Genomic DNA, 22,650 nt, shown 5'->3' with positions numbered 1-22,650 from the left:
TTCAGAGAATCAAGAGACTTATGCCACACCCCGCTGAGGTGAAATACCTGGGTTTCAGAACAACTTAGTTAGAAGTGAAGAAGCCTCTTCAACAGTCGGGACAAACTTTCCAGAGTCGACTAGTGAGTATATCAGAAATTCATATCAAATTCAGGATTCCATGATTCCTTTTTTTCTTCTTCAAATAACTAAACTATAATAATTATTTGTTTTGTGCTTTAACTTTAGAGTACAGACACTATGTCACTGAAAATTTCAGTAACAACTGCAAAAATGGGGGTGTTATAAAGCTTTTAAATCAGTAGTAAACATCAAAATTAGTCCCTATTGTTTGTGTGTGTGTTTGTGTGTGTGTAAAAGGGAATTTGCCTGGTTGTCAAGTGGGAGCGGCAGCCCCCTTTTGTATTCTACAGTTTAACAGCATTTCTCATCCTATCAGGGGTATCAGAGAAGACGAGGCGGAGAGAAAAAAAACAGAAGATAGAAAAAAGGTGATCAGGATGGGAAAAGACAAAATTATGGTGGAGAGGAAAAAGAATGAGCGAGAGAGTCACGGTTGAAGCATACTGCTGGGTGTGGTCACTATATGACAGGGAAATAAAGGAGAAGACAAAGAGGTGGGAGGGGAGGAGAAGATAAATACAGACACACACAGAGAGAGAGATGGCGTGACACGGTGATGAAGAGGTGGAGGGAGAGAGTGGACACCACATGAGAATTTGTGTGAAAGTGATGAAAAATGAAGAGGGAAATAAAAGCATGAATGAGGCAGATGCATGAGAAGGAGTGAGGTGTGGAGACGGAAAGGAGGGGAGGTAAAGAGGAGTGCATGAGGGAGGGGGAGCAGAGAGGGAGAGAGAGAGAGAGAGAGAGAGGTGGGAGAGAGGGGGGTGAAGGATGAGCTCATTGCAGTCTCTGGGCTGATGACATGAGGAGGAGGGGGGAGGGAGGGATGCAGGGCGAGGGGCGGGGAGGGGTTCACTGCTCGTCTGCGAATCGATAGCCGGCATCTGAGAACCACACACACGCACACACACACACACGCACACACATACACACACACGCTACTGCAGCTCAGCCAGCTAAACCACTGTTTGCCTGTCACCGTTAGCCTCCAGCATCCCGTCTGCATGAAGAAAACAAAACAGCTGATCTTTTTTAGCATTTTAGCCTTTAAATTTTTTTCTTTTTTTATCACTGAGCTGTACTTCACAAAAAGATTAGCAGAAAAAGAAGTGCAGAAAGCCGGCTGCTTCTACTGTCTGCTTCCTCCTCACCCTCCCTCCCACCATCCTCTCTCTCTCTCTCTCTCTCTCTCTCGCTCACACACATCCTCATCTCATCCACACCCAAGGATACCCTCCCCGCCTCTCCGCCACTGTCTCTCTCACACCGGTCCTTCTCCTCTTCCCCCCGTAACCCCTTCAACTACATTTCTGTTTCCTCTGGGGTGGAGATGCTCGCCTGACCCCGCTTTCTTTCCAGTCCAAGACTTTTGTGGATGCGCTACTGTTCAATTGGTCCCTGCCCTGCTACTTTGTTGCTACCTGTGGAGGTTCCCTGGTTTTCTGGTTCATCTTCTACCGTCCTCCGCACAGAGTGCAACCCCACAGAGAGGCACCATGCTGGGATTGGATGTGTGTGAGGTTGGGGGTCAGGTGCTGGAGCTGCTGTGGTTAACTATGTGCTACAGAGGTGAGGTGATGTTAAATATGAATCACCATGTGATTTGAATTTGTGTGTGTGTGTGTGTGTGTGTGTACGTGTGTGTGTGTGTGTGTGTGTGTGTGTGTGTGTGTGTGTGTGTGTGTGTGTGTGTGTGTGTGTGTGTGTGTGTGTGTGTGTGTGTGTGTGTGTGTGTGTGTGTGTGTGTGCGCTTGTGCGCGCGCCATATGTCTCCATCCTGTGGGTGTGGACATTTTTATGTCTAACATGAAGTGCTGGCAAGACGCTCCAAAGGTTGCAGATCAGTAGCTATTGATCACATGCTAAACTATCTCCTGTTTGTGTGTGTGTGTGTGTGTGTGTGTGTGTGTGTGTGTGTGTGTGTGTGTGTGTGTGTGTGTATTTATGCATGTGTTTTGCTTTTGTATGTTGAAATTAAGTTTCTGGTGTGTGTGTGTGTGTGTGTGTGTGTGTGTGTGTGTGTGTGTGTGTGTGTGTGTGTGTGTGTGTGTGTGTGTGTGTGTGTGTGTGTGTGTGTGTGTGTGTGCAGGAGCCAGCGTGTGCTGTTACCCTAACAGTATTTTTGGCTTTTGAATTTGCAACAGAAACAGTATATAGGACCAGAGTTCTCTCTCTCTCTCTTTCTGTGTGTGTGTGTGTGTGTGTGTTCACTACACTGCAGTATTGCTGAACACAGTTACAGATGGTGGAACAGTCCTGGGGTTTCCCCTCACACAGGTGTGTGTATAAGAGTGTGTGTTTCATGAGATAAAGGGTGTGGGGGGGGGGGGGCGATGTAAAAGAGCAAATTTAAAGTAATTTGTCAACATAGACATGGAAACACAGTGAGAGGGAGAGAAGAAGCAGTAAAACCACACAGACGACACAGGGAGAAGAAACAGAGGAAAACCAGAGGTTCTCTTGGGTTCTCTCTGAGAATAATCTATTCCAATTAACTCTGTGAATTCCAACCTGCAGTTTGGATTGATCGCTCCGCTTCAGTCGGGATCAGAGAATCTACATGAAACGCAGATCTTTGTGTTGTTGCTTTCATGCAGTTTCTGCTGCAGGTTTACTACTGAGCTTCAGTCCCAGCTCACCAAAGTTCAACCTCTCTTCATTTCCAGTGAATACTACATAAACCGTAGAACCGTGAATGATGTTTTACTCACTGGAGAAATATTTCTGACTCACACAGATAATCAGTGGCACCTTGAAGCGTTCATTCATATAATCACAATCTATATCTCTGCAGAAACCAATTTCATTGCCACGATTACTCATAACTCAGCATCATGGGGCAGTAAACAGGCCCGGAAGTAAACAAACATGTTGATAGAACAACATCGATAGTTGTGAGGGGTTGATAAATCTTCAGAGAAGCAGATCGTACAGTAACATAATAAACGATGAAATGACTCTGGACGTGTGTTAGGGCTGTTGTGTTTTTGTGTAAATGACGTCGCCTATTAAAAGCACAGGAGTGGTTATTTGTTTGTTTCATTGGGTTCATTTATGGTCACTATTTGGGTGAAATAGTAAATGATAAAATTGTTGATAAAGTAATTTAAAGGAAAGGATCGTTAAAGAGTCTGCATAACTTAATAGTACTTAAAATAAATATGAACATTGCTTTGTTGAAATAAAATGAAATATATTAATTTACCACCTGATGCTTGATAGCTTGTAATGTTAATATATATATAGATATACTTTATGCTGTGTCTCACATTTATTTGTATTGTCTTATGTGAATATTTTTCCTTTTTCTGTTTTGTATTTGAAGGTTTTTCACCTGATGGTGTGTCCAGTGAAAAGACCGAACCAAGCTGCTGAATCTGACAAAATAAAAGCAGGAAACGAATTCAAAAAAGCCATCTCATCATCAAGTGAAATCCAGTTTAATCCTTAGATTTATCAATCAGCAGGGAAACCACACCAAATTTTGAAAAAAGCTTGACTCTCTCTCTGTGTGTGTGTGTGTGTGTGTGTGTGTGTGTGTGTGTGTGTGTGTGTTCAGCACAGAGGGTGAGGCCCATGTGGCAGAGCACTCCTTCATGAGCTGTGAATCAGGGAAAAACCAGCGCAGGCAGCGGGAAACAAGCGTTGAATAGGCTAATTGAAATCTTGCTCTTTTCTTCTCTCTTTCCTCACTTTCCCTTTATTTTCTAACTGGCACAGTCATCCCCATCCGTCTTGCCTGTCCCCCTTCTCCCTCCTTCTTTCATTTTCACATCAGGCTGACACTCTGTCCCTATACTTCCCCATGCCTGCCTCCTCCTCATCCCCCTTCCCTTTTTACCTCCCTCTGTCGCTTCTCCCACGTCGGATTAAATAACATAACCCCCACACATCAGGTTGTCAGATCCCCCCTCCTCCTTTCCGTCTGTCCCAGTGATGATAAGTGAGGTTGAGCAGACAAATACGAGACCAATCAAGTCAGTCAATTAGACAACCTGCTGTCTCAACCAGGCTGACAGAGCACCTGAGGACACTGTATATATATAGGAGTGGATGTGCATTCGTTTTTCCGTTCCTGTCCCTATTTCTAAATCTGCAGCAGATATTTGGGTTGCAAACTGAAAAGCACTATAGACCGCAGCGATATTCTCATTTACATGCAGAAAAACTGTTTGTAATTAAGGCTGATCCGCTCTCTAAGTTAGCACTAATGCTGTTAGTCCCCCAAGCATCTGTGAAAAATCTATATTAATGTATGTACCATGGGACACCACGCCCCTGGACTACGAGGCAATGTCACCTTCAACACCAATGGCGGAGTGATGTGAGGGTTTAGAATGCATTTTTGGGGGGATTTGTGCACTGGGGAATTCAAGCTATTACGGTGAGTTCCACTTAAACAATACAAAGTAAAAAAAAAAAAAAGTACTGTATGTTTAAAAGTCTAAAACCAAGGCTGTGCGAAGGTAAAACCATATTACAGCAGCCCCTGTGGCCACAAGTTGTAATTACAAGTCTGACACATTCAATTTGCAAAAACAAAAAATTCTGGTTACTTATTGTTTTACTTTGTGATGAAAAACATGAAAATGTTTCTTCCTGACAGACTAAAACATGGTTCAAGTAAAAGAAGACAATATCTGTCTCAGGTTTGTAAACTTAAGCATTAGCCACCGTAAGCTTTTCCCCTGAGTACAGTGGATTGAATCAACATGTTGCAAAATTAATTCAACGTTTCCTCAATAAAAGTATGATTATTATTTCCCCCAAAATTGCATAGTTAAAAGTTTTTGATGCTTTAAAAGAGACGCTATAATAACACCAGCAAGACGGTGTGAAATGTTTTTTCACATTTATGTACTGGTGCTCATCATCTACACTGCAAAAAGAAATTGTTTACCTGCTTAAAAAAACTGACTTTAATTGATACACGAATGAATTTAGTGTTAACAAGTCAATTGAAAATTTTATTTTGAAAAAAAAAACACTTATTCATTTGTGTGTGTTACCAATTGAAATACTTTTCTGAAGAGGGTGCGCAATTTCCTTTTTTTCAGTGTAGCTATTGGCATGCATTTTGTTTTTTATATATAGTAGCAATTTTTAAATTGCAAACATGGTAACATTTGTTTGTCATCTCAGTCTTTCATCAAAAAGGAAACATGGAGAACTAGGTTTTGGCGACTTGTTGGTTTGCAAGTGCCGTGAGAGTCTCCAGTGTTGACGGAATGAATCTTGCAGGTGACAGATTGATTCTGGTCATATTGTGGCTTAACTGCCATTTCCTTTATTATACAAGCTGTTTGGCAGAAAAATTCGTTATTATCCTCCATTGTGTATGTGTTTTTGCATCTTTGTTTGTGTGTGTTTGTGTCCGTGTGTGTGTGTGTGTGTGCGTGCGCGCGCTCGCGCATGTCTGTTTCAGTATCCCAGAGGTCTTTTTAAAGGAATAAAGAACACGGCCATGACAGAGGGCCTCAGAGGACTATAAAAAAGAAACAGGAAATCAAGGCTTGTATCACACACACTGACAAACATACACAAGAGAGTGTTTTCTTGACACAGTGATCAGTGGGTGGGTTACGGAACGAGGAAGTGATAATGAGGAATATTACAGAAGCAAAAAGAAAGCAGTTTCACTTTGATTACTCTAAGTCCCAATGAAAATAATTGTTTGTTTGTTTTTTATTTGTGTGTTAAAGATCCTTTTAAATGAACAAACAAAAAACATGCTTAAACAATATATTTGGATGGATGGATGGAGTAGTTCAACATTTTGGGGAAATAAGTTTATTTTCCTTTTTGGTGGAGGATAAGATGAGATCCTCCACCACTGTTAATGTGAAGCGACTGCTTTACTCATCACAGCATAAAGACTGGACACGGGTGGAACCAGTCTTTGGTCTGGTGTGGTAACCAAATCCAACCGGGATGTACATGTATCCTTCTGTGTATGTTTGTGGGACAATTTCTTGGCTCTGACTAGTTGCCAGGTAACCAGCAGTGACTGCAGGACAAAAAAAAAAGGCAAATTGATGTTTGCATATTTCAGCTTGTGTAAAATTTAAGACAATTGAATATATGACTTGTCCATTAATTAGCTTTAGAGGTGCTTGCAGCTAGATTTTCTTTTCTTTGGAGTGAGCCATTCTAGCCGTTTCCCCATGTTTCCGGTGTTAATGCTAAGCTAAGCTAACTGGCTGCCGGCTGCAGCTTCACATTTGCCACGTGGATTCTCATCTAACTCGGCGAGAAAGCCTGGAAGAAGAAAGGGCTTGATGTTCATCAAAACCTTTTTTGTATAGATGCAGATATTTGTGAAAGGCAGGTGTCAACACTGAGGAGCAAGTGTGTGTGTGTGTGTGTGTGTGTGTGTGTGTTTTTGAGGTCTCATGTGAGCAGTCCTCTTCTCATCCCTCTCATCCTTCCCTCCCTGAAGCTAAAGCTCTCCTGCCAAACAGACTGTTGTGTTGACTTTCACTAAACATGTTGGTTTAGCTGTAACTATCAGCAGACGAGCACTGGGTCTGTGCCTCGTGGTACATGCATCCACACAGGCTGCAGATCCTAGGTGTGATTTGATTTGGCAACAGGGTTCAAACTTGATATGAAACAGATGATATGTAAAAGAATGAAGCAGCTCAAAACAGTGTTTTTAATATAGATAATTGAAGATCAAGTGTTTAATGAAGCAAAAGTAATGAAGACAAATGAGTCCCAAGTTATAAGATTAAGTTTTTTGCCAACAAGTCCTCCAACTCATACGACGAACTATGTTGTAATATGCTGTAATACGGCCAAATCGACCATTTCCTAAAGTAACGTCTTCACCGTTGACAGGAGGTACACCACAAATACTTTTTGCGTCAGAGCATTGTGGGGGTTTATTTGATTTACCAACTTGTAAAGGTAAGGGTTATGGTTAAATGAGAGAGAATCAGCACGATTACTTCACGGAATATAAGCAAATTCCATTGAGATACACAAACTTGACCCGTGGCCGTTATGTACACGGCCGCGAGAGGTAGGTGGTCTTGTATGCGACCACATATGTCATAATAAGATGCTTCGAAAACGATGTGGTTGACAGTCTCGTTTCACTTGCATGGCTCCCGGAGAGGCCTCCACATCCACTCACTCAGCAAGTTTATTTTAGTGTTGCTTTGGCCCTGTTTGGTCTGGACCTTTTTCTTTGTTTCCTAATTGCACACGTGCCCCTTCTCACTTTTCCTGATTGCTGATTCATACTTGTACCGCACATGTTACCGCCAGCATGTGTGTAATGATGCAGGAGATGGTTTGACATTCTACTGAGGTAATGAGGCAGTTTTATGAGCGTCACAGAAAATCCACCAGTTAAAATCAAACCGCAGATCGGTACTAAAGCAGTTGGAAGACCACACACATATGTCCACACATGTGGAGGGTATATTGACCTCCATGTTTAGATTTAATTAATGGTTTTGTTTTCATGTTTCGGAGAGAAGAGCTGAAAATCTTCCATGATAAATATCACAAATTGATGGCAACTTAGATTTTTTTCCTTTTTGTTTCTCAGCAGTAGAAAAATAATTAGTCTTCAGAGCAGATGAATTGTTACAAGGTCATTGCGACTCATGTTCATACTAATTTAGCCTGGTAAAAATGAAGGAGAATTTTTTGCTGCGCTTGCCACTACGACTTTAAAAGAAATCCATATTAAAATACTCTGCTGTACAAGATCCTGTCTCTCTGTGGACACAACCCTGCCTTTTAAAATAAATGATAATTGATGCGGTAAGCGTGACAGGTCAGCAGTCTGGATATCAAAGAGGAGCGAGGAGGATGTGAGGGAGGAAAGCCCCTTTACTAGCAGCTCAGGAACATGCTGGTGTGTGTGTGTGTGTGTGTGTGTGTGTGTGTGTGTGTGTGTGTGTGTGTGTGTGTGTGTGTGTGTGTGTGTGTGTGTGTGCGTGTGTGCGTGTGCGTGTGTGCGTGTGTGCGTGTGCGTGTGCACGCTCGTGTGGTGGTGGACTACAGAGGTTGATATGTAAAAGCAGTAGGATGAATCATTAATAAAGTCATGTACCATCCATATTTGACATACTACAGAGTTTGATTTCTCTGTGTACAGGAGAAAAAGGGAGAAATCTGCACTAGTTCAGACATTTATACTGTATATATATAATGCTGTTAAAAAATATACACTGTGCTACGTGATGGCCTTATCTCAAACATGATAAATCATTTTCTGTAGTAAAAAAAGGCCGCTGTATATTATAAAAACAAAACTAGAGAAACTATAACCAGGGGATTATGACCACTCAGGAGGAAAACTTCCCGTTGAATATAAATTGATGGAAATGAGCGTGTGTGTGTCTTTGTGTGTGTGTGTGCGTGCATGCGTGCAGAGTGTATTCAATCTGGTTTACCATGGGTCTCTCTTGCTGCAAGTGAAAGTAAATGCTCCACCGTGTATATCCAGCCATATAAAATAGATCCACAGCGAAGGTGATGTCACTGCAAGGGGAGTTGAAAGGGTTGCCATGGTGACAGGCGGAGGAGGCAGTCGTGTTTGGCCCTGACTGGGTGGGGTGCTGCTATAAACACAGACGAGTGCATGGGTACATGTGTTTGTGCCGTCATTCCACTCATGTTTACAGAATCTAACTCGCTGTGACTGTATGCGTCTTTGTGCGCTTGGTGGACATGTTCGTGACAAAATTTGAGTGTTAACGTGTTTGTGTACTCTCCGTGTCATCCAATTACATCTACACACAGCTGATGTACACCAAGCCGTCTCATTATGAACTGTAAAAACAGAACCAGAGGCCATTTCACAAGGCTGTCAAAGAAAACTGTAAATGTGTGTGTGTGTGTGTGTGTGTGTGTGTGTGTGTGTGTGTGTGTGTGTGTGTGTGTGTGTGTGTTTCCTGTAGTCTCGAGGTATGCATTTTGCATTTGTGTTCGTATCCACTTTAATTGTGGTCAAGTTCGATTGTTGCAATGTGCATCATGAAGTCAGTGCGTCATCCACAACAGCTGACTTTAACTATACATAGAAGCATCTCATATCCCATATTTTTTCCATGCGACAATAATAAAAGATTATTAATTCCTGCCCTTGTTGCATCTTACCTAAGAATTTTAAAAGTGTATATTACATTTTTAAAAGTTGTCAGGAAATGAAACAACAGTAAGAGGAGATGGTTTTGTGAAAGTGGTGACATTTAAACATCTGAAGTGCTCTACACCTGCAGGAGTGTTTGCATTTGTCATAATTTTCTAAGCACATAAGAGAGGTATTTATTGACGGCACGTTTTTTTAAAATCAGACTTGAAGGAACCTTGCAGTGTACGGTACAATCCCCGTTTGTCTTACCAGCTGTATCATCACTGAAAATGATCTCCAGAAAATAATGGGGAACTCTGCTTCTATTCTATTCTATTCTAACTGTTCCAGTCAGCACATGTTCACTCTCTTGAGGTGCGGATGAGGTGGGATGCTGAAATACAATTTCAACTTGCAGAACTCATCATCGGATGTCTATAAATCGCAATATTGAATCAAAGTCCATGATGAAATCAAACCCCCGGATGGCTGGAGTTGGCCTACATACAGTTATCTTATCCCAGACAGTAAGCAATAATCTCGCCTGTGCTGGCTGAGTTTTAAGTCACTGAACTGTAACAGAAATATTTACCTCTGATGAGCTCTGCTAAAAATGCTGTTAGCCTTTTCCTGCTTCAAATTATGTTCAACTCTTTGTCAGGCAGAAGTCAGCTTTTATAATCTTATTTGCAGTTGGATAACTGTATTTGCTGATTGGTAATTGTATATAACGTTTAAGCATATAGACTAAGTGGCTGAACGTCCGGTTCTTCATGTGCAAGTGTTGATACACATGATCGGTGTGAGTGAAACAAAGGAATTGAGTTCATCTGTAATGGAGTGTGGGACAAACAATGACAGCGGTCTACTCAGGAAAACCACCGGGACAAACTGAGACATTGTTTATGGTCTGCTCCCTTCTCTCTGCCAGGTCTGATGGCTGACAAGAAGGATTTGCCAATCGAGGAGGAGGAGGACGAGAGAAACCTCAATTACAATCCTCCGGCTCAGAAGTCCTTGCAGGAGATCCAAGAGCTGGACAAAGACGACGAGAGTCTGGTCAAGTACAAGCAGACCCTGCTGGGCACGGGACTGGGGACAGCAGGTGTGTGTGTGTGTGTGTGTGTGTGTGTGTGTGTGTGTGTGTGTGTGTGTGTGTGGTTATTGATTACCTGAGGGCACAGAAGAGCTGGTGATTAACACTGGAACAACAACTTGGTGCATGGATCCACACAGTAACCTGCCTGCTCGCCTCAGCATCTCCAGTCCAGCAGCCGGGCTGTGACAGCTGATACCAGTAGCACAGATCTGACTCCTCCACTGCTGTAACACAACACCACCTCATCTACAGCTTAGTGACACTGAATACAGTGAGAAAGGCTGTGAACAACAGAGAGGAGAGGATTTATTCTCATATCTTTTAATCTGTCCATGCTGAATCTTGATACCAGCCCATATGATACTAATTTTGAACAGTGACATTCTGAATATATATATATATATATATATATATATATATATATATATATATATATATATATATAACAGCCACTCACAACACTGCATGCAAGGCTGACTCATTTAGAATGATTTCTACCAATCATCAGATCTCGGCATTACATTAAAAAGACAGAAAAAAAATTAAGTATTCCTTAAAAAAAAAAAAAAAAGGTCAAACAAACAAATATATGAATACGTGAATGAAGAAAATAAATGAATCTGTGAATTCTGTATTACTGTAACCAGACTGGTCTTCCTCTCCAGACCCCTATGGGCCAAATGTCTGTGTGACCAGGATGACCCTGCTATGTGACCAGGCTCCTGGACCAATCACCATGGACCTGACAGGTAAGCAAACACTTGCATCACCTTCGTCACTCTTCCCCGGCTGCGACAAGGCTTCTGTAGCAGAATCCTCAACAGAGCGCTATGCCAGGTGGTTGTCTGTCTCTCTGTCTGTCTGTCTGTCTGTCTGTCTGTCTGTCTCTTCACAGATGTAATTGGGATCAAATAAAGGATTTTGAAAAGGCGTGGCATGAATACTATCGACCAAGTATACAATGATATAATGAGTATTCAGTTATGACAACTGAGTACTTCTGTGCTGAAATGTCAACATGTTGATGGGGGTCACGGCTGGTGTGATCCTATCTGTATCGTATTCTCTTGGTTAACCTCCTCTGTCTTGTATCATACCTTTCTCCCTAAACCCTGAGAACTTGTGGATGTGGTATGGTGCTGCTCTGCCCCCTCATATACTCATATGCTCTGGAGCAAGGCATCCCACCGCACAGTGCTGCAGCTGGTGTGCAGAAAGACTGCAGTGGGTGTGTCCATGCTTGTAGAGAGGAGAGACAGCTAAATGTTTGCTTAGTGGGCAGTATTGACATTTTCCCCCGGGTGCGGGTAGAAAGCGACAGGCAGGAAAGGAGAATGAGGTGTCTGTAAGGTTATGTGTGTGTGTGTGTGCATGTATGTGTATCCGCGGTGCATTGTAATCAGGGGGCTGCAAGACATGTCAGTCTGTCAGCCCGTGTGTGAGTGTGTGTGTGTGTGTGTGTGTGTGTGTGTGTGCGTGTGTGTGTGCGTGTGTGTGTGTGTATTTGTGTGTGTACTTGAACAGTACTTGTAAAGTACTTGTACTGACAGCTTTGTGAGGACCATTTTGGCCAGTCCTCCCTTTTTTTAGGTTAATACTTGGTTAGGGTTACAATTTGGGGGCTTGTGTGTGTGTGTGTGTGTGTGTGTGTGTGTGTGTGTGTGTGTGTGTGTGTGTGTGTGTGTGTGTGTGTGTGTGTGTGTTTGTGTGATTTTTCCTTTCCTGAGGATTTTCCCTTTCCATCACACCCAAAATTACACACACGACCTGTGCATGCACATTCGTGCTCGATAAGACCCAATCGCAGACTGCAAAGACTAAAAAGACAGGCCACCTGGTTGCTAGGCAATAATGATCTGTACTTTGCATTTTGCAGCGTTTCAAACAGAGAGATTGAAAGTACATAGCTGCCTTAAACGTGCATGTTTGACTGTTTATTCGAAGATCTGCTGAATTGCATGGATTGGAAAGAGCTCATCGTCTGTCTAGACCCGACACATGTCATGTTTTCAGATTTGGTGTTAGATATAGAGGAAGGAGGAAATGAAAGGCAGAGTAAAAATCACTTTCGGATTGAGGACTGAAGATTTTAAGTGAAAAACTCAATCGCAAACCTGGAGTTTAATGGGGGAGCCCACAGATGATATACATGAAGTTCAGTTACGCTTCATTCAGTTTGTGAAAAACAGCTGAATAATGTCCTCTGTTGCTCCGGACCTGCTTCGACATGTCTCAGAAAACAACCAAGATGATGTAATAGTGTTGTCATCAGGGTTAACTCAGCCTGGGGTTGTGATTTATTATTTTTAACAGGGAGCTTGAATAAAAAACTGGTGGCACGTAATTTAAAAAATGTGTTTTTTGACCAGGCAGGGAGGGTGAAATGAAAACCACTACCCAATTCCTAATCATGGGAAACGTAGGATGGACGACTGTACCAGAATTTGATCACTTGAAGATTTGGCTGTTCAATATAATATATAATGTTTGATGATTTCTTTTTCTTTTTCATTTTTGAAAAGATTTTTGAAAATGGATTTGGGTAGACCTTCAGGATGACTGTGATGTTCACATAATATTGTAAAAAAAAACAACAATTTTTCCCTCCAAGCTAATTCCTGCTAACTAAGCTATCAATCATCAATTTTTGCTGACTCTTGATATCAAACCAAAGCCAGTGATTGTATTGTACTAATTAGCTCTCCCCAAACCATTGGGGAGATTTAATTTAGTTGTGGTTGCATTATATTGTATAAAGATATTCAAACACTGTATTCAGGTTTCACCAGATCTTGAACACACATGCTGCAGTTTATAACGTGAAATAGATTTTCTTCCTAAGTTTAGGCACTTCACTCATCAGGTTACGAGATCCTTAGTGGGCTCATACATTTGTCTGAATGCTGGAACAATCACCATTTGTGAAATGTGATGCTGCCAAACGTCTACATGTAAGTGCTGCTTGAAAATAGAAACACCTTCGCTGATGACATTCTGATTATTAAAGGTTGTGGGAGCATCACCTCGACATGGGATGTTTTGTATTATGAGGCCGTTTTAGAATGACAGCATATGCAATGTTATTGTCTAACACGGTTTTCTAGTGTACTAGGAACATTTTGTATCTGTCCAATTGCTGAAAAAAACCCCAGAAAAAATGTGAGTGTACCTGGAGGCAGGTCAAATAATCATCGAATTGAATTATAGTGTGCGTGCCGTTGAATTAGAGAGAAAATGAGTCGCTTTATGCTGTATTAAGCATCTCCCATCATAAATCCAGATGGAGTAAGCAGCAGTGCAATAATCGGTCGTGCTGGTGTATCATGTTGCAGTCAGATAGCCAAGCCGGCACCAGACTTGATGTGAAATGGACTTTTCCGTCGATGGCTGAATGCATTAGAGCTCTCATTATATACTATAGGCTATTACCAGTGCAGTACGGTGTCCTAATTGAGTCCGAGCTCAGGGGGTTGTACTTGTACTACAATAGTACCTGAACCGTTGGGGTGGGGCTTGCAGCGCTGAAGATGCCTGATTGGTGCTCCACCACTCCGTTGCAGCCAGTAAATCTCCCCAATAGCTCGCAAAATATTAGTATATCGGGTGTTATAAGAACGTTTTGTTACTAGCGCCCGTCTCGAATGAGCAACAGCAGCACAATTTGAATCTTCTCCATGTTTACTGTTGCTGTAGAGTTACTCGATTTATATAGAGTCATCGTTGTTATAGTCTTCTGCATAACCGCCACCCGGTCGACTGGAGTGGAACAGCTTGTTGTAGCCGGGGTTTTTTTCTGCTGAAACAGGTTGTATTGCAAGCAGTTATACATTATTAGGTTACAGTAAACACCCTAATTGTGCAGCTTTATTCACAGGATATAGTGATAATCTATCCCAAAACCTTTAAGTTAAAGGCCACTTAACATTCATTTTTGTATTTTGGGCCATCATTCTTAGTTATTTTTACTCTGAGTTAACGAGATATGGGATCATGTTAAGAGGCTGAACCGGTTTTACCAATCTTTAAATGCTTTGAACTTCCCTCAAAAAAAGGAGAGAAGGGTCTTACATAAGAAACTCAAAGCACACCTGAGTTTCATGTAACTATTAGACCTGTACAGTAGCAAACACTGTTGGTCCAGCAGGTCACATTAACCGATTAGTTATATTAAGAAAATACTCTGCTGAGTCCATTTCCATCATGACCCATGCTGGTCAAACCACATAACTGCAACCAGTCGGCATTTTCTGCTGCAGTTTCACATCCCCTTGCACAGCACTTTCAGTGCCACTTATTTTTTCCTGCGAACAGCCACTGAACCTGTACTCCAAATAGGAAAATGGCACGTAATGTGGAAGGGGGCACCTTCACTCATTAATCGTGCGTTGCCCTGTAGAATGAAGGCAGGAATATCAATGAAAAGGGGCTTCATACATCTTTGTCTGTCGTGCACAGCTATTGAAACAGAGGCTATACCAAGATAATGCTCCCTCTGTGGGGATGATTCACCACAAATAATCCACTGACAGTGTTCGTTTGAATCATTGAATTGATCAAATAGAGTATTAAGAGCAAGAACTAACAGATTCATTCAGTCGATTTATATGATACTTGCTTTTCCTCATTTCAGATATATCTCTTAATGTGTGCTTCAGACGTCACTCAGTACATCCCAACCTTCTTATCGGCACTGCTTTATATTCATGAGAAGGCAGGTCCAATGCTGGAAGACTATCACTTTGTTTTCAGATTAATCCATGACAAGAACTGACAGACACTGACAGCTCTTGCTGTTGCTTGTGTTTAGATCAATGGCCTGAATGTTTATGCACTGAAATATGAAAAGTGATTTTCATCAGGCTGAGCTGGCAGCGGAAAAACAACCTGTAAATGCATTTCTGTGTCTCAGTGGATACAGCAATAAGACTACCAGAGATGGAAAATTCATTGCGCAATGTGGCCAGCCAGGCAAAAATTGTGACCTAGTTTGGGTTAAAGGCTACATTACGCATCAGATTTCAAGAGGTTTGCAACCTTTTACTATAAAACATGCACTGTTAACCATTACTTCTACGTGGGGCAATTTCACTACAATAGTACCACAATCATGACAGGAGTCTGGTACCACTGGACACCACTACTGTTCTGTTTCAGCTCTGAAATTTCTTCTTGAGCCATATATGATTTTCTTCTCGGTTAACGACACACTGCACAACCGTATTTCTACGCGGTTATGTTCCACACAACCCTTTAGACTATGATATATGGTGTGTTACAAACAGCACAGTGTACTCTGAGGCCTGCTGCACACAACACAAAACAATATCCCTGACTTAGTGCGCTGGTGCCCTAAATGCAAGCACCGGCTTTGTTAAAATTTTATGCTCCCAGGGTTGTTTTACTAAGCCTGCTACATATAGTGCTGCACATTTAACTCACCCACACGCGCTCACACCAAGCAGCCTCTCTGTGACACTGTCACTTATCTTTACCTCACCATGTCTAGTATTATGTAGGTAACATGTGGCCTCTTCAAGGATGTTTGGTTTGTGAAATTCATCACAAATTCAGCCGATCTCACCTGCGGCCTCAGGCGGGCCTCTCCAGCCTCTCCAGCCTCTCCAGCACCGTCAACATATGACATGTGAGGGCAACTGGGCGGTAGTCATTGAGGCGCGCAGGAGTCGATCTCTTTGGAACAGACTCAGGTTGAGGAGATGCTGGAGAACAGCAGACAGCTGGCTGGCAAAGACCAGCAGACACATCAGCTGATGGACCAATGTAAACACAATGGCAGACCTGAACTCGCTCGGCAGATAATACGGACGCAACCCGACAACCAGCAGTTCAATGTCCAGGCTACAGAGACGTTCCATCACAGTAACATGTTTCATGAAAACATTTCTTCAAAGATTTATCTGAATTGTTTACATCAAAGAATAGAACAGAAAGTCCGTTTGTCCAGCTGTCAGACACAGCTGGTCTACAGTGCCACTTAAGTTGTTTCAACTGAAATATGAGAATAACTGATAGATTGCCACAAAATATGTGTGCAAATAAGCCATGGTCCCCAGAGGATGAATCCTAAAGATCATCAGTTCATAATTTGCCTTTGTACGATGTTAGGGTAAGGGGCTACGTATGCATTATGTCAATGAGTGTCCTCACAGCTATAAAGAGGCAAGTATGTTTGTGTGTGTGTGTGTGTGTGTGTGTGTGTGTGTGTGTGTGTGTGTGTGTGTGTTTGTGTGCGTGCGTGCATGCGTGTGCGTGCGTGCGTTTGTGCTTGCGTGTGTCACTGATGAGAACAGGTAGACAGCTCTTCTCACTGACCTATTTTCTTAGTCAGATGCTCCCAGAGGAGGCCAGCATCTTCTCTCTCATCTCCCGGTCTCTTGAGATGAGAGAAAGAAGACAAAGAGAGGCAGCAGAGGGAGGAGAGGTGAGGGTTCGCAGAGGCGGACGGATCGAATGAAACAAGACAGACACACAGATGGAGCGGCGAAAAATCTCCAAAAGTCAGCTATTGGGGAAGAGCTCTAGCTTGATGACATACATGTCAATTCATAAGGGGAAATTGTGGATTTTCAATGAAAGCAAAACTTTACAGTCCACTAAGCAGCGATTGGAGAGTTTCATACAGTTAAAGCGATATACCTATTTTTTACGTGAAGTGCCTAAATGTATAATAACATATATATTCAATATGGGTGACACCAGTGGGAATCAACCTTTAAAACCAAACAGCACATTTCAGAGTGAGTACTCTGGAGTGTGTGTGTGTGTGTGTGTGTGTGTGTGTGTGTGTGTGTGTGTGTTATCTAGTCTTATCTGCAAAGCACTTCCTTTCCTGTCTCCTTCCTCTCTCCCTCTTTTCCTCCTCACATCACTGATGTCTGTTTTCTTTCATCCCATTCCTCTATCTCTCCTTCATCTCCTCCTTACTCCCTTTCTCTCCTCATCCATTAGGAGGCACGCGGGACTGATGGTTGGATTTAAATTAAGATATAAATTGATTAGGTGGTGGATGCATTTCTGATTGCCATGTGCTCTTTACAATGGCTCTGGATGATTTTTTTCCCCCCGTCAATGTAAACCCATTCAACTCCACAGCATGACGACGAAGATTTTATTGTGCAAAGAGGCCATTCTGGTCTTACCAGTAAAACTAAATCACCAATATGGACTTGTATCAGAGTTGCACTGAAAGCATCAGACCTTTAAGTAGGACATCCATTTGTCTTACTTGGCTGAAAACATGAGGAAAGTGCTCCATATCCTCGGGTTGAAGTGTTTCTTTTGATTTGCAGTGAGACGCATTTATCATATCGTACACCACTAAGCAAACATGCTCTATAGCTGCCACTGCATTAAACTCAGCTAAGATTACCGACAGACTCTCATGCCATATTCTGTATTTTCAGTCATTTAGCTATTGACATTATTTGTTGTCTTTCATTCTTGTATACACTGCTATATGCTTTTATTTTTCATATTTGTCATTTCATTTCTCACTGAGGGCCAAAATTCTCTGTGTTTTGTTTTTTTGTATTGTTTGTATCATTTTAGCTTTTTTTCTTTCATTTGTTCCTTTATAATATCTATTTAATTGAAGCTGTTTGTTATCTAGTGTTTATTTGAAGATTTATAAAAGAGATGCAAGAGATTAAGGTTTTGTTATTGTTACTCTTACCTTTATACAATTCTGCACCTGCTGTGGAAAGCCATGTTAGTCTGTATAAGTAAATCAGCAGCAGTGTGATGTACAATGAGTCATTTTCAATGTTGTCATCGTCATGAGCTGCACATGTGTCATGTTGTCCCGGAAGGATGTTTTATTGTTGTTTTGCTTTTGTGTGTACGCAGGAGACCAGTGCACTCTGAAGGAGAAGAGCTTCACCTTACAGGAGGGAGCAAAATACAGAGTAAAGATACACTTTAAGGTGAGATGGATAGATGCTTCCACAGAGGCTATATAAAGTATGTGCTTTATAATGTGTAAGGATTATTGTGTGTATGTGTATCGATGAGGATGATGAAAACAGATGCTCAGGTATTTACTGCAAGTCAAGAGATGCAAGGAGAGAGAGAGAGAGAATGCTGAGTAATCCATTGTGTGCCATTCAATCAAACCACAACATCAAACAAGACTATTATCATATTTAATGAGCCTTTTCATTGCTGTTTCATTTTAGAGTGCCAGGAAGGATTAATGCTTGACAAGAAACATGGCGTTTTACATTTGTAAAGTAGTATCCCAAGTCTGACAATGACATTTAAAAAATGCGTCATTTAAATTCCATTGATAGCAAGAGAACAGAGGACAGTTGAATTGTTGTCCTGGTCTCCAGAGGATGAAGCTTGGTGACTTTGATGATCCCCTGAATTGTCCTTTTAGCGTACCAATAGGTTGACATGTTTGTGTTTTACTCAATGTCTCAACAACTATTGCCGCTGCAATATGAAAAACGCACCGACAAACAAAATCCAGGAATGGGAGCTACATCAACAGTGGCTGTTTCTTAATAGTTTAGAGGTGCATAGTTGTCCTGATGAACTGCAAACAGTTCAGTTTGTGCCTGGTTATTCATATCAGTAAAATTCTGTGGAGCTCTTAGGTACTGGCTGAATATTGGCTGATCTAATTGTTTAAGCGTGATTCAGAATGTGGGAAATGTAAAGTCTGACTGAATACTGCAAAAAAAAGTCAATTTGATCATAAACACGGTAAAAATTTACATTAATTAGGCGTAAATTTAAAAAAAATCTACCTGTGGCAGCCAATTCCCCAAATAATGAATAGAATTATTTTATGTGTGCGGTTAGACTGTAGACTGGAGGAAGTCCTCAAGGGATTTGGCCCTGAAGGGAAAGAGAAATGTGCTGAGACTGATCAAATGTCTCAGAGTTTTACTCTGCTTTGCTCGGAGGACCCCTGCTGGACAAAGAACTTCACTGCCTACAGCTTAACCCCTGTGATTACCCGCAGGTCCAACTGCATTTGTAAAAAGAATAATCAAATTATAAAGCAAAATATATTTTTTTTTTATGTATTCTTAAATTCATTAAAACATAATAATATGTTATCCACAAATAATTTTGTACTTCATGTTTTATATGTTATGTGGGCTGCGAATAGAGGGATATTCTTTTATAACTAAAATGTACAACATATTATTGTGCATGGTGAGGTTAAACACCGTGTTGGAAACCAACTGTTGTCAAACTTTAGTAACAGAAACACAGTCAGAGTTGTTTGGGATTTAGGTGGAGTCTTGTTGTGGTCAACACCAACCGCAGACACTGAGCACATGAAAACCTCTTGTGTTTGTTTCCAATACCCATGTATTTAAGAAAAATCATAATGAATCAAGCTATCAAGATGATGGAAATTATGTCTTTGAAGTTGTTAAAAAAAAGAAGGGGCTTGATAGACAATCAGGGTTGATCTAGAACACAGATTCACTTATGTATCATGGACTGATACACATATTCTGTAGGCTGTATGGCAGTCAAAGTATTTTGTCTATATGTGGTATTTGTAAACAATCTACAAGTAAAAAATAGGCACTGATAATTTAGTGTGGATATTGTCTTCGACTGAAAAATGCATCCACACAGAGTTATAGGATGTAAAATTAGATGTGTGTGAAAAGTGGAATTTTCATCTTCTACATGTGTATGGGTGTGATCCTCCTGTCAGTTCCACTTTCCTCCCACTGACAGACACCCGAACCTTTCAGAACACATGCACATTTGTAACTGAGAGAAAAATCTATGCCAACATTGGACCCAACTGTGTGTTACTGCAGGTGAACCGAGAGATCGTTGCTGGCTTGAAGTACCATCATTTGACCTACAGAAAAGGAATAAAGGGTAAGTTCACTACAGCCAACATATGCCGAATGACCAAATACAACGACCCCAATACTGAAGAAGAAGAAAAGGAACATTAGTCACTGTAACTAGTTAACCAAGAAGATGAAGGGTCTTTTTAAGGTTTTGGTAACGATTATTCACAAAGTATTTCAACAGCAAACGTAGCTGGAGTTGGAGGTAGTCCAAATCAACTAAACAAATGAAGCTGTTTCCAAGGCCTTCACGTGATTACCCAGAAAACCTGAGCTATGTGTAGAAATACTTCATCAAAGGACTGGAAGAAAAAATATCTAAATATTAAAAAAGACCCCATGTTACGAAGGGTTCATTGTCCATTTTTGTATCTTCCTGCAGTGGACAAGGTGTGGTACATGGTGGGAAGTTACGGCCCAAGGGCGGAGGAGTTCGAGTTCGTTGGCCCGGTGGATGAGGCACCCAGAGGCATGTTGTCACGCGGCCCCTATCAAATCAGGTCCAACTTCATCGACGATGACAAGAATGTTTACTTGGCCTGGGAGTGGAACCTCGAGATCAAGAAGGACTGGAGTGATTAGAGGGGAGAGAGGGAGAGAAAGGGATGATGTCATACTCTCTTCCCTTCTTTCACTCCTTTTCTTCACCTCCCTCTCTTCCTTCCTCTCTTCGACCCACCTCCCTGTTGTCCTGGGAGAGCAGCCTTTACACTGGCTACAACAGGGGGCTCTATTCCTCCGCCTCCTCCTCTTCCTCTTTATTCTCCTCTTCTACATTTTCTTCCTTGTCTCTTTCATGCGGTGCTCCTGAAACCTGTGAGGAGCTGGGACTTTAAGAGGAGAGAATCCCCACTTTCTCTGCCTTTTCCCCTTGAATTATAATTGCGTTTTTATCCCACCCATACTAAGTTACCCACATTTTCAGTCTCCTTTCTGCCGCACCTTCATACAGCGGCAGTAGATGGTCTCCAAAAGCAGGTGATTAAAGGAAGTATGTGGAGGGACAAAGAAAAGACAAAGACCTTGAACAGTTACAGCTAAAGGGTCCTGTATCTTATACCCACGCAAGTGTCTTTGCTAGACTTAAACCAATGCAGTTGTCATATTTCCTGTTCGGTGCCCATGTTGATTAAATAGCAAACGCACTTGTGCCCAGCTGAGCACCGATGGGTGGTCAGAAGCATTGCTGTCTTGAGGCTGTGGAAAACCTGATCTGGAGTCAGTGGCGCAGTATTTGGCAGTGATTTCAGGGGCACTGTATACGTTCTTTCCCAGAGTCAAATCTAAACTCACAGGCGTGACAGAAATTTTTAGATCCAGTGCGACTTGTGGTACTGGATATCATTGTCTCCAATATCCACCACAAATATATTTGAATACATCCACTTAAAATTTGTAGGATAAAAGTAGTTACAGGTCCAAAACTGAAGAATGATTGTCCTCCACACAGAGTGGCCAAATCTAGTTGTCTCAATTTTGTCCCATGGTTTAGAAGTCAGTAATATGACTTCATTTGCCCGAGGCTCATATGTTTTCTTTATTTAATTCTTTAGCTACTGCATATATAAGGAACGTTTTAGAGTCCTTGAATAAAATACTGACATACTAGGTGAAAATGTTGTCTTGCCAAACCATTAGTATACTGGTATGAAAACAAAAATAATTCAGATTTGCCTCTCTTCCAAATGTACACTACATTCATTTGATCTTGGACTTGAGTTTTGTTTTTAGTTGTGTTTACTTTCAAAGCACTAGAGTCTTTGAGCTTTTTGAATGAGCAGACCAATTAAAGATGGTAACTGAACTGTGTATATTGTAGAAAGAGATGCATGCATGTCCTTTAGGATTTGATACTATTCCCACAGTAAAAAATAAACAAAATGATCCCTTTCTAAACCGCTCTCCTATACCAAGGACACAAGAAGTGATTCAAAATACGCTTTTAATGATGGTATACTGTGAGAGAAGTACATCAAGGAATTATAAATTCCTCCTAGAAAAAAAAAATACTGCGTTAAGTCTTTGGCTATGATATAATCATTGTTGCTCAACATAATGAACATTGAACTACCATTTGAAAGTGTTGTGAACTAAAACTAACTGTAAATGTTTGCTTGTTGTGTGTTGCATGGTTTAACCAGATTTTCTCTTCCTTTTTTTACGACTTTATTGTAAAATTTACTGTGACTTAAGACAAAAAAAATAATTGAAAAGATACAGATGCAATATCCAGACCACACGTGTTGCCAGATACTGCAGATTCAGTATTTACAGGGATATTTTTAAAGGCACAGATAGCAGCAGCAGCCTGTGTCCCGTGCCCCAAGTCTGCAACAATCAAGAACTGCATCTTCAAATGTTGGTGTCAAATCTAGTATCCTGTATCTTTTAATAAAGGCAATTCAAACAACCAGTAATATGTCTGCTTTGTTGTATTTGTCCTGCATGTATTTTAACCTAAGAGGTGATATCAGCTTTCTAAA

At 41.4% G+C, this 22,650-nt stretch overlaps 1 protein-coding gene across 2 annotated transcripts; it reads left to right on the top strand.

The window, feature by feature from the left end:
- On the top strand, positions 1–22,580 carry arhgdig (Rho GDP dissociation inhibitor (GDI) gamma). 2 transcript variants are annotated; one of them, XM_035614772.2, is made up of 6 exons: positions 1–122; positions 10,149–10,322; positions 10,982–11,065; positions 18,183–18,259; positions 20,129–20,192; positions 20,550–22,580. In XM_035614772.2, exons 2-6 carry the CDS (start codon positions 10,154–10,156, stop codon positions 20,747–20,749), a joined length of 594 nt encoding a protein of 197 aa, XP_035470665.1. In that variant the 5' UTR covers positions 1–122; positions 10,149–10,153; the 3' UTR covers positions 20,750–22,580. The 2 variants fall into 2 exon arrangements, with proteins under 2 accessions (XP_035470665.1, XP_035470664.2); XM_035614771.2 differs by lacking the exon at positions 1–122 and adding an exon at positions 1,051–1,695.
- The last annotated feature ends 70 nt before the right edge of the window (positions 22,581–22,650 follow it).

Source organism: Scophthalmus maximus, chromosome 17 (assembly GCF_022379125.1).
Source record: "Scophthalmus maximus strain ysfricsl-2021 chromosome 17, ASM2237912v1, whole genome shotgun sequence".
NCBI classification, from domain to species: domain Eukaryota; kingdom Metazoa; phylum Chordata; class Actinopteri; order Pleuronectiformes; family Scophthalmidae; genus Scophthalmus; species Scophthalmus maximus.
This window is presented reverse-complemented; position numbering and strand designations above follow the sequence as displayed.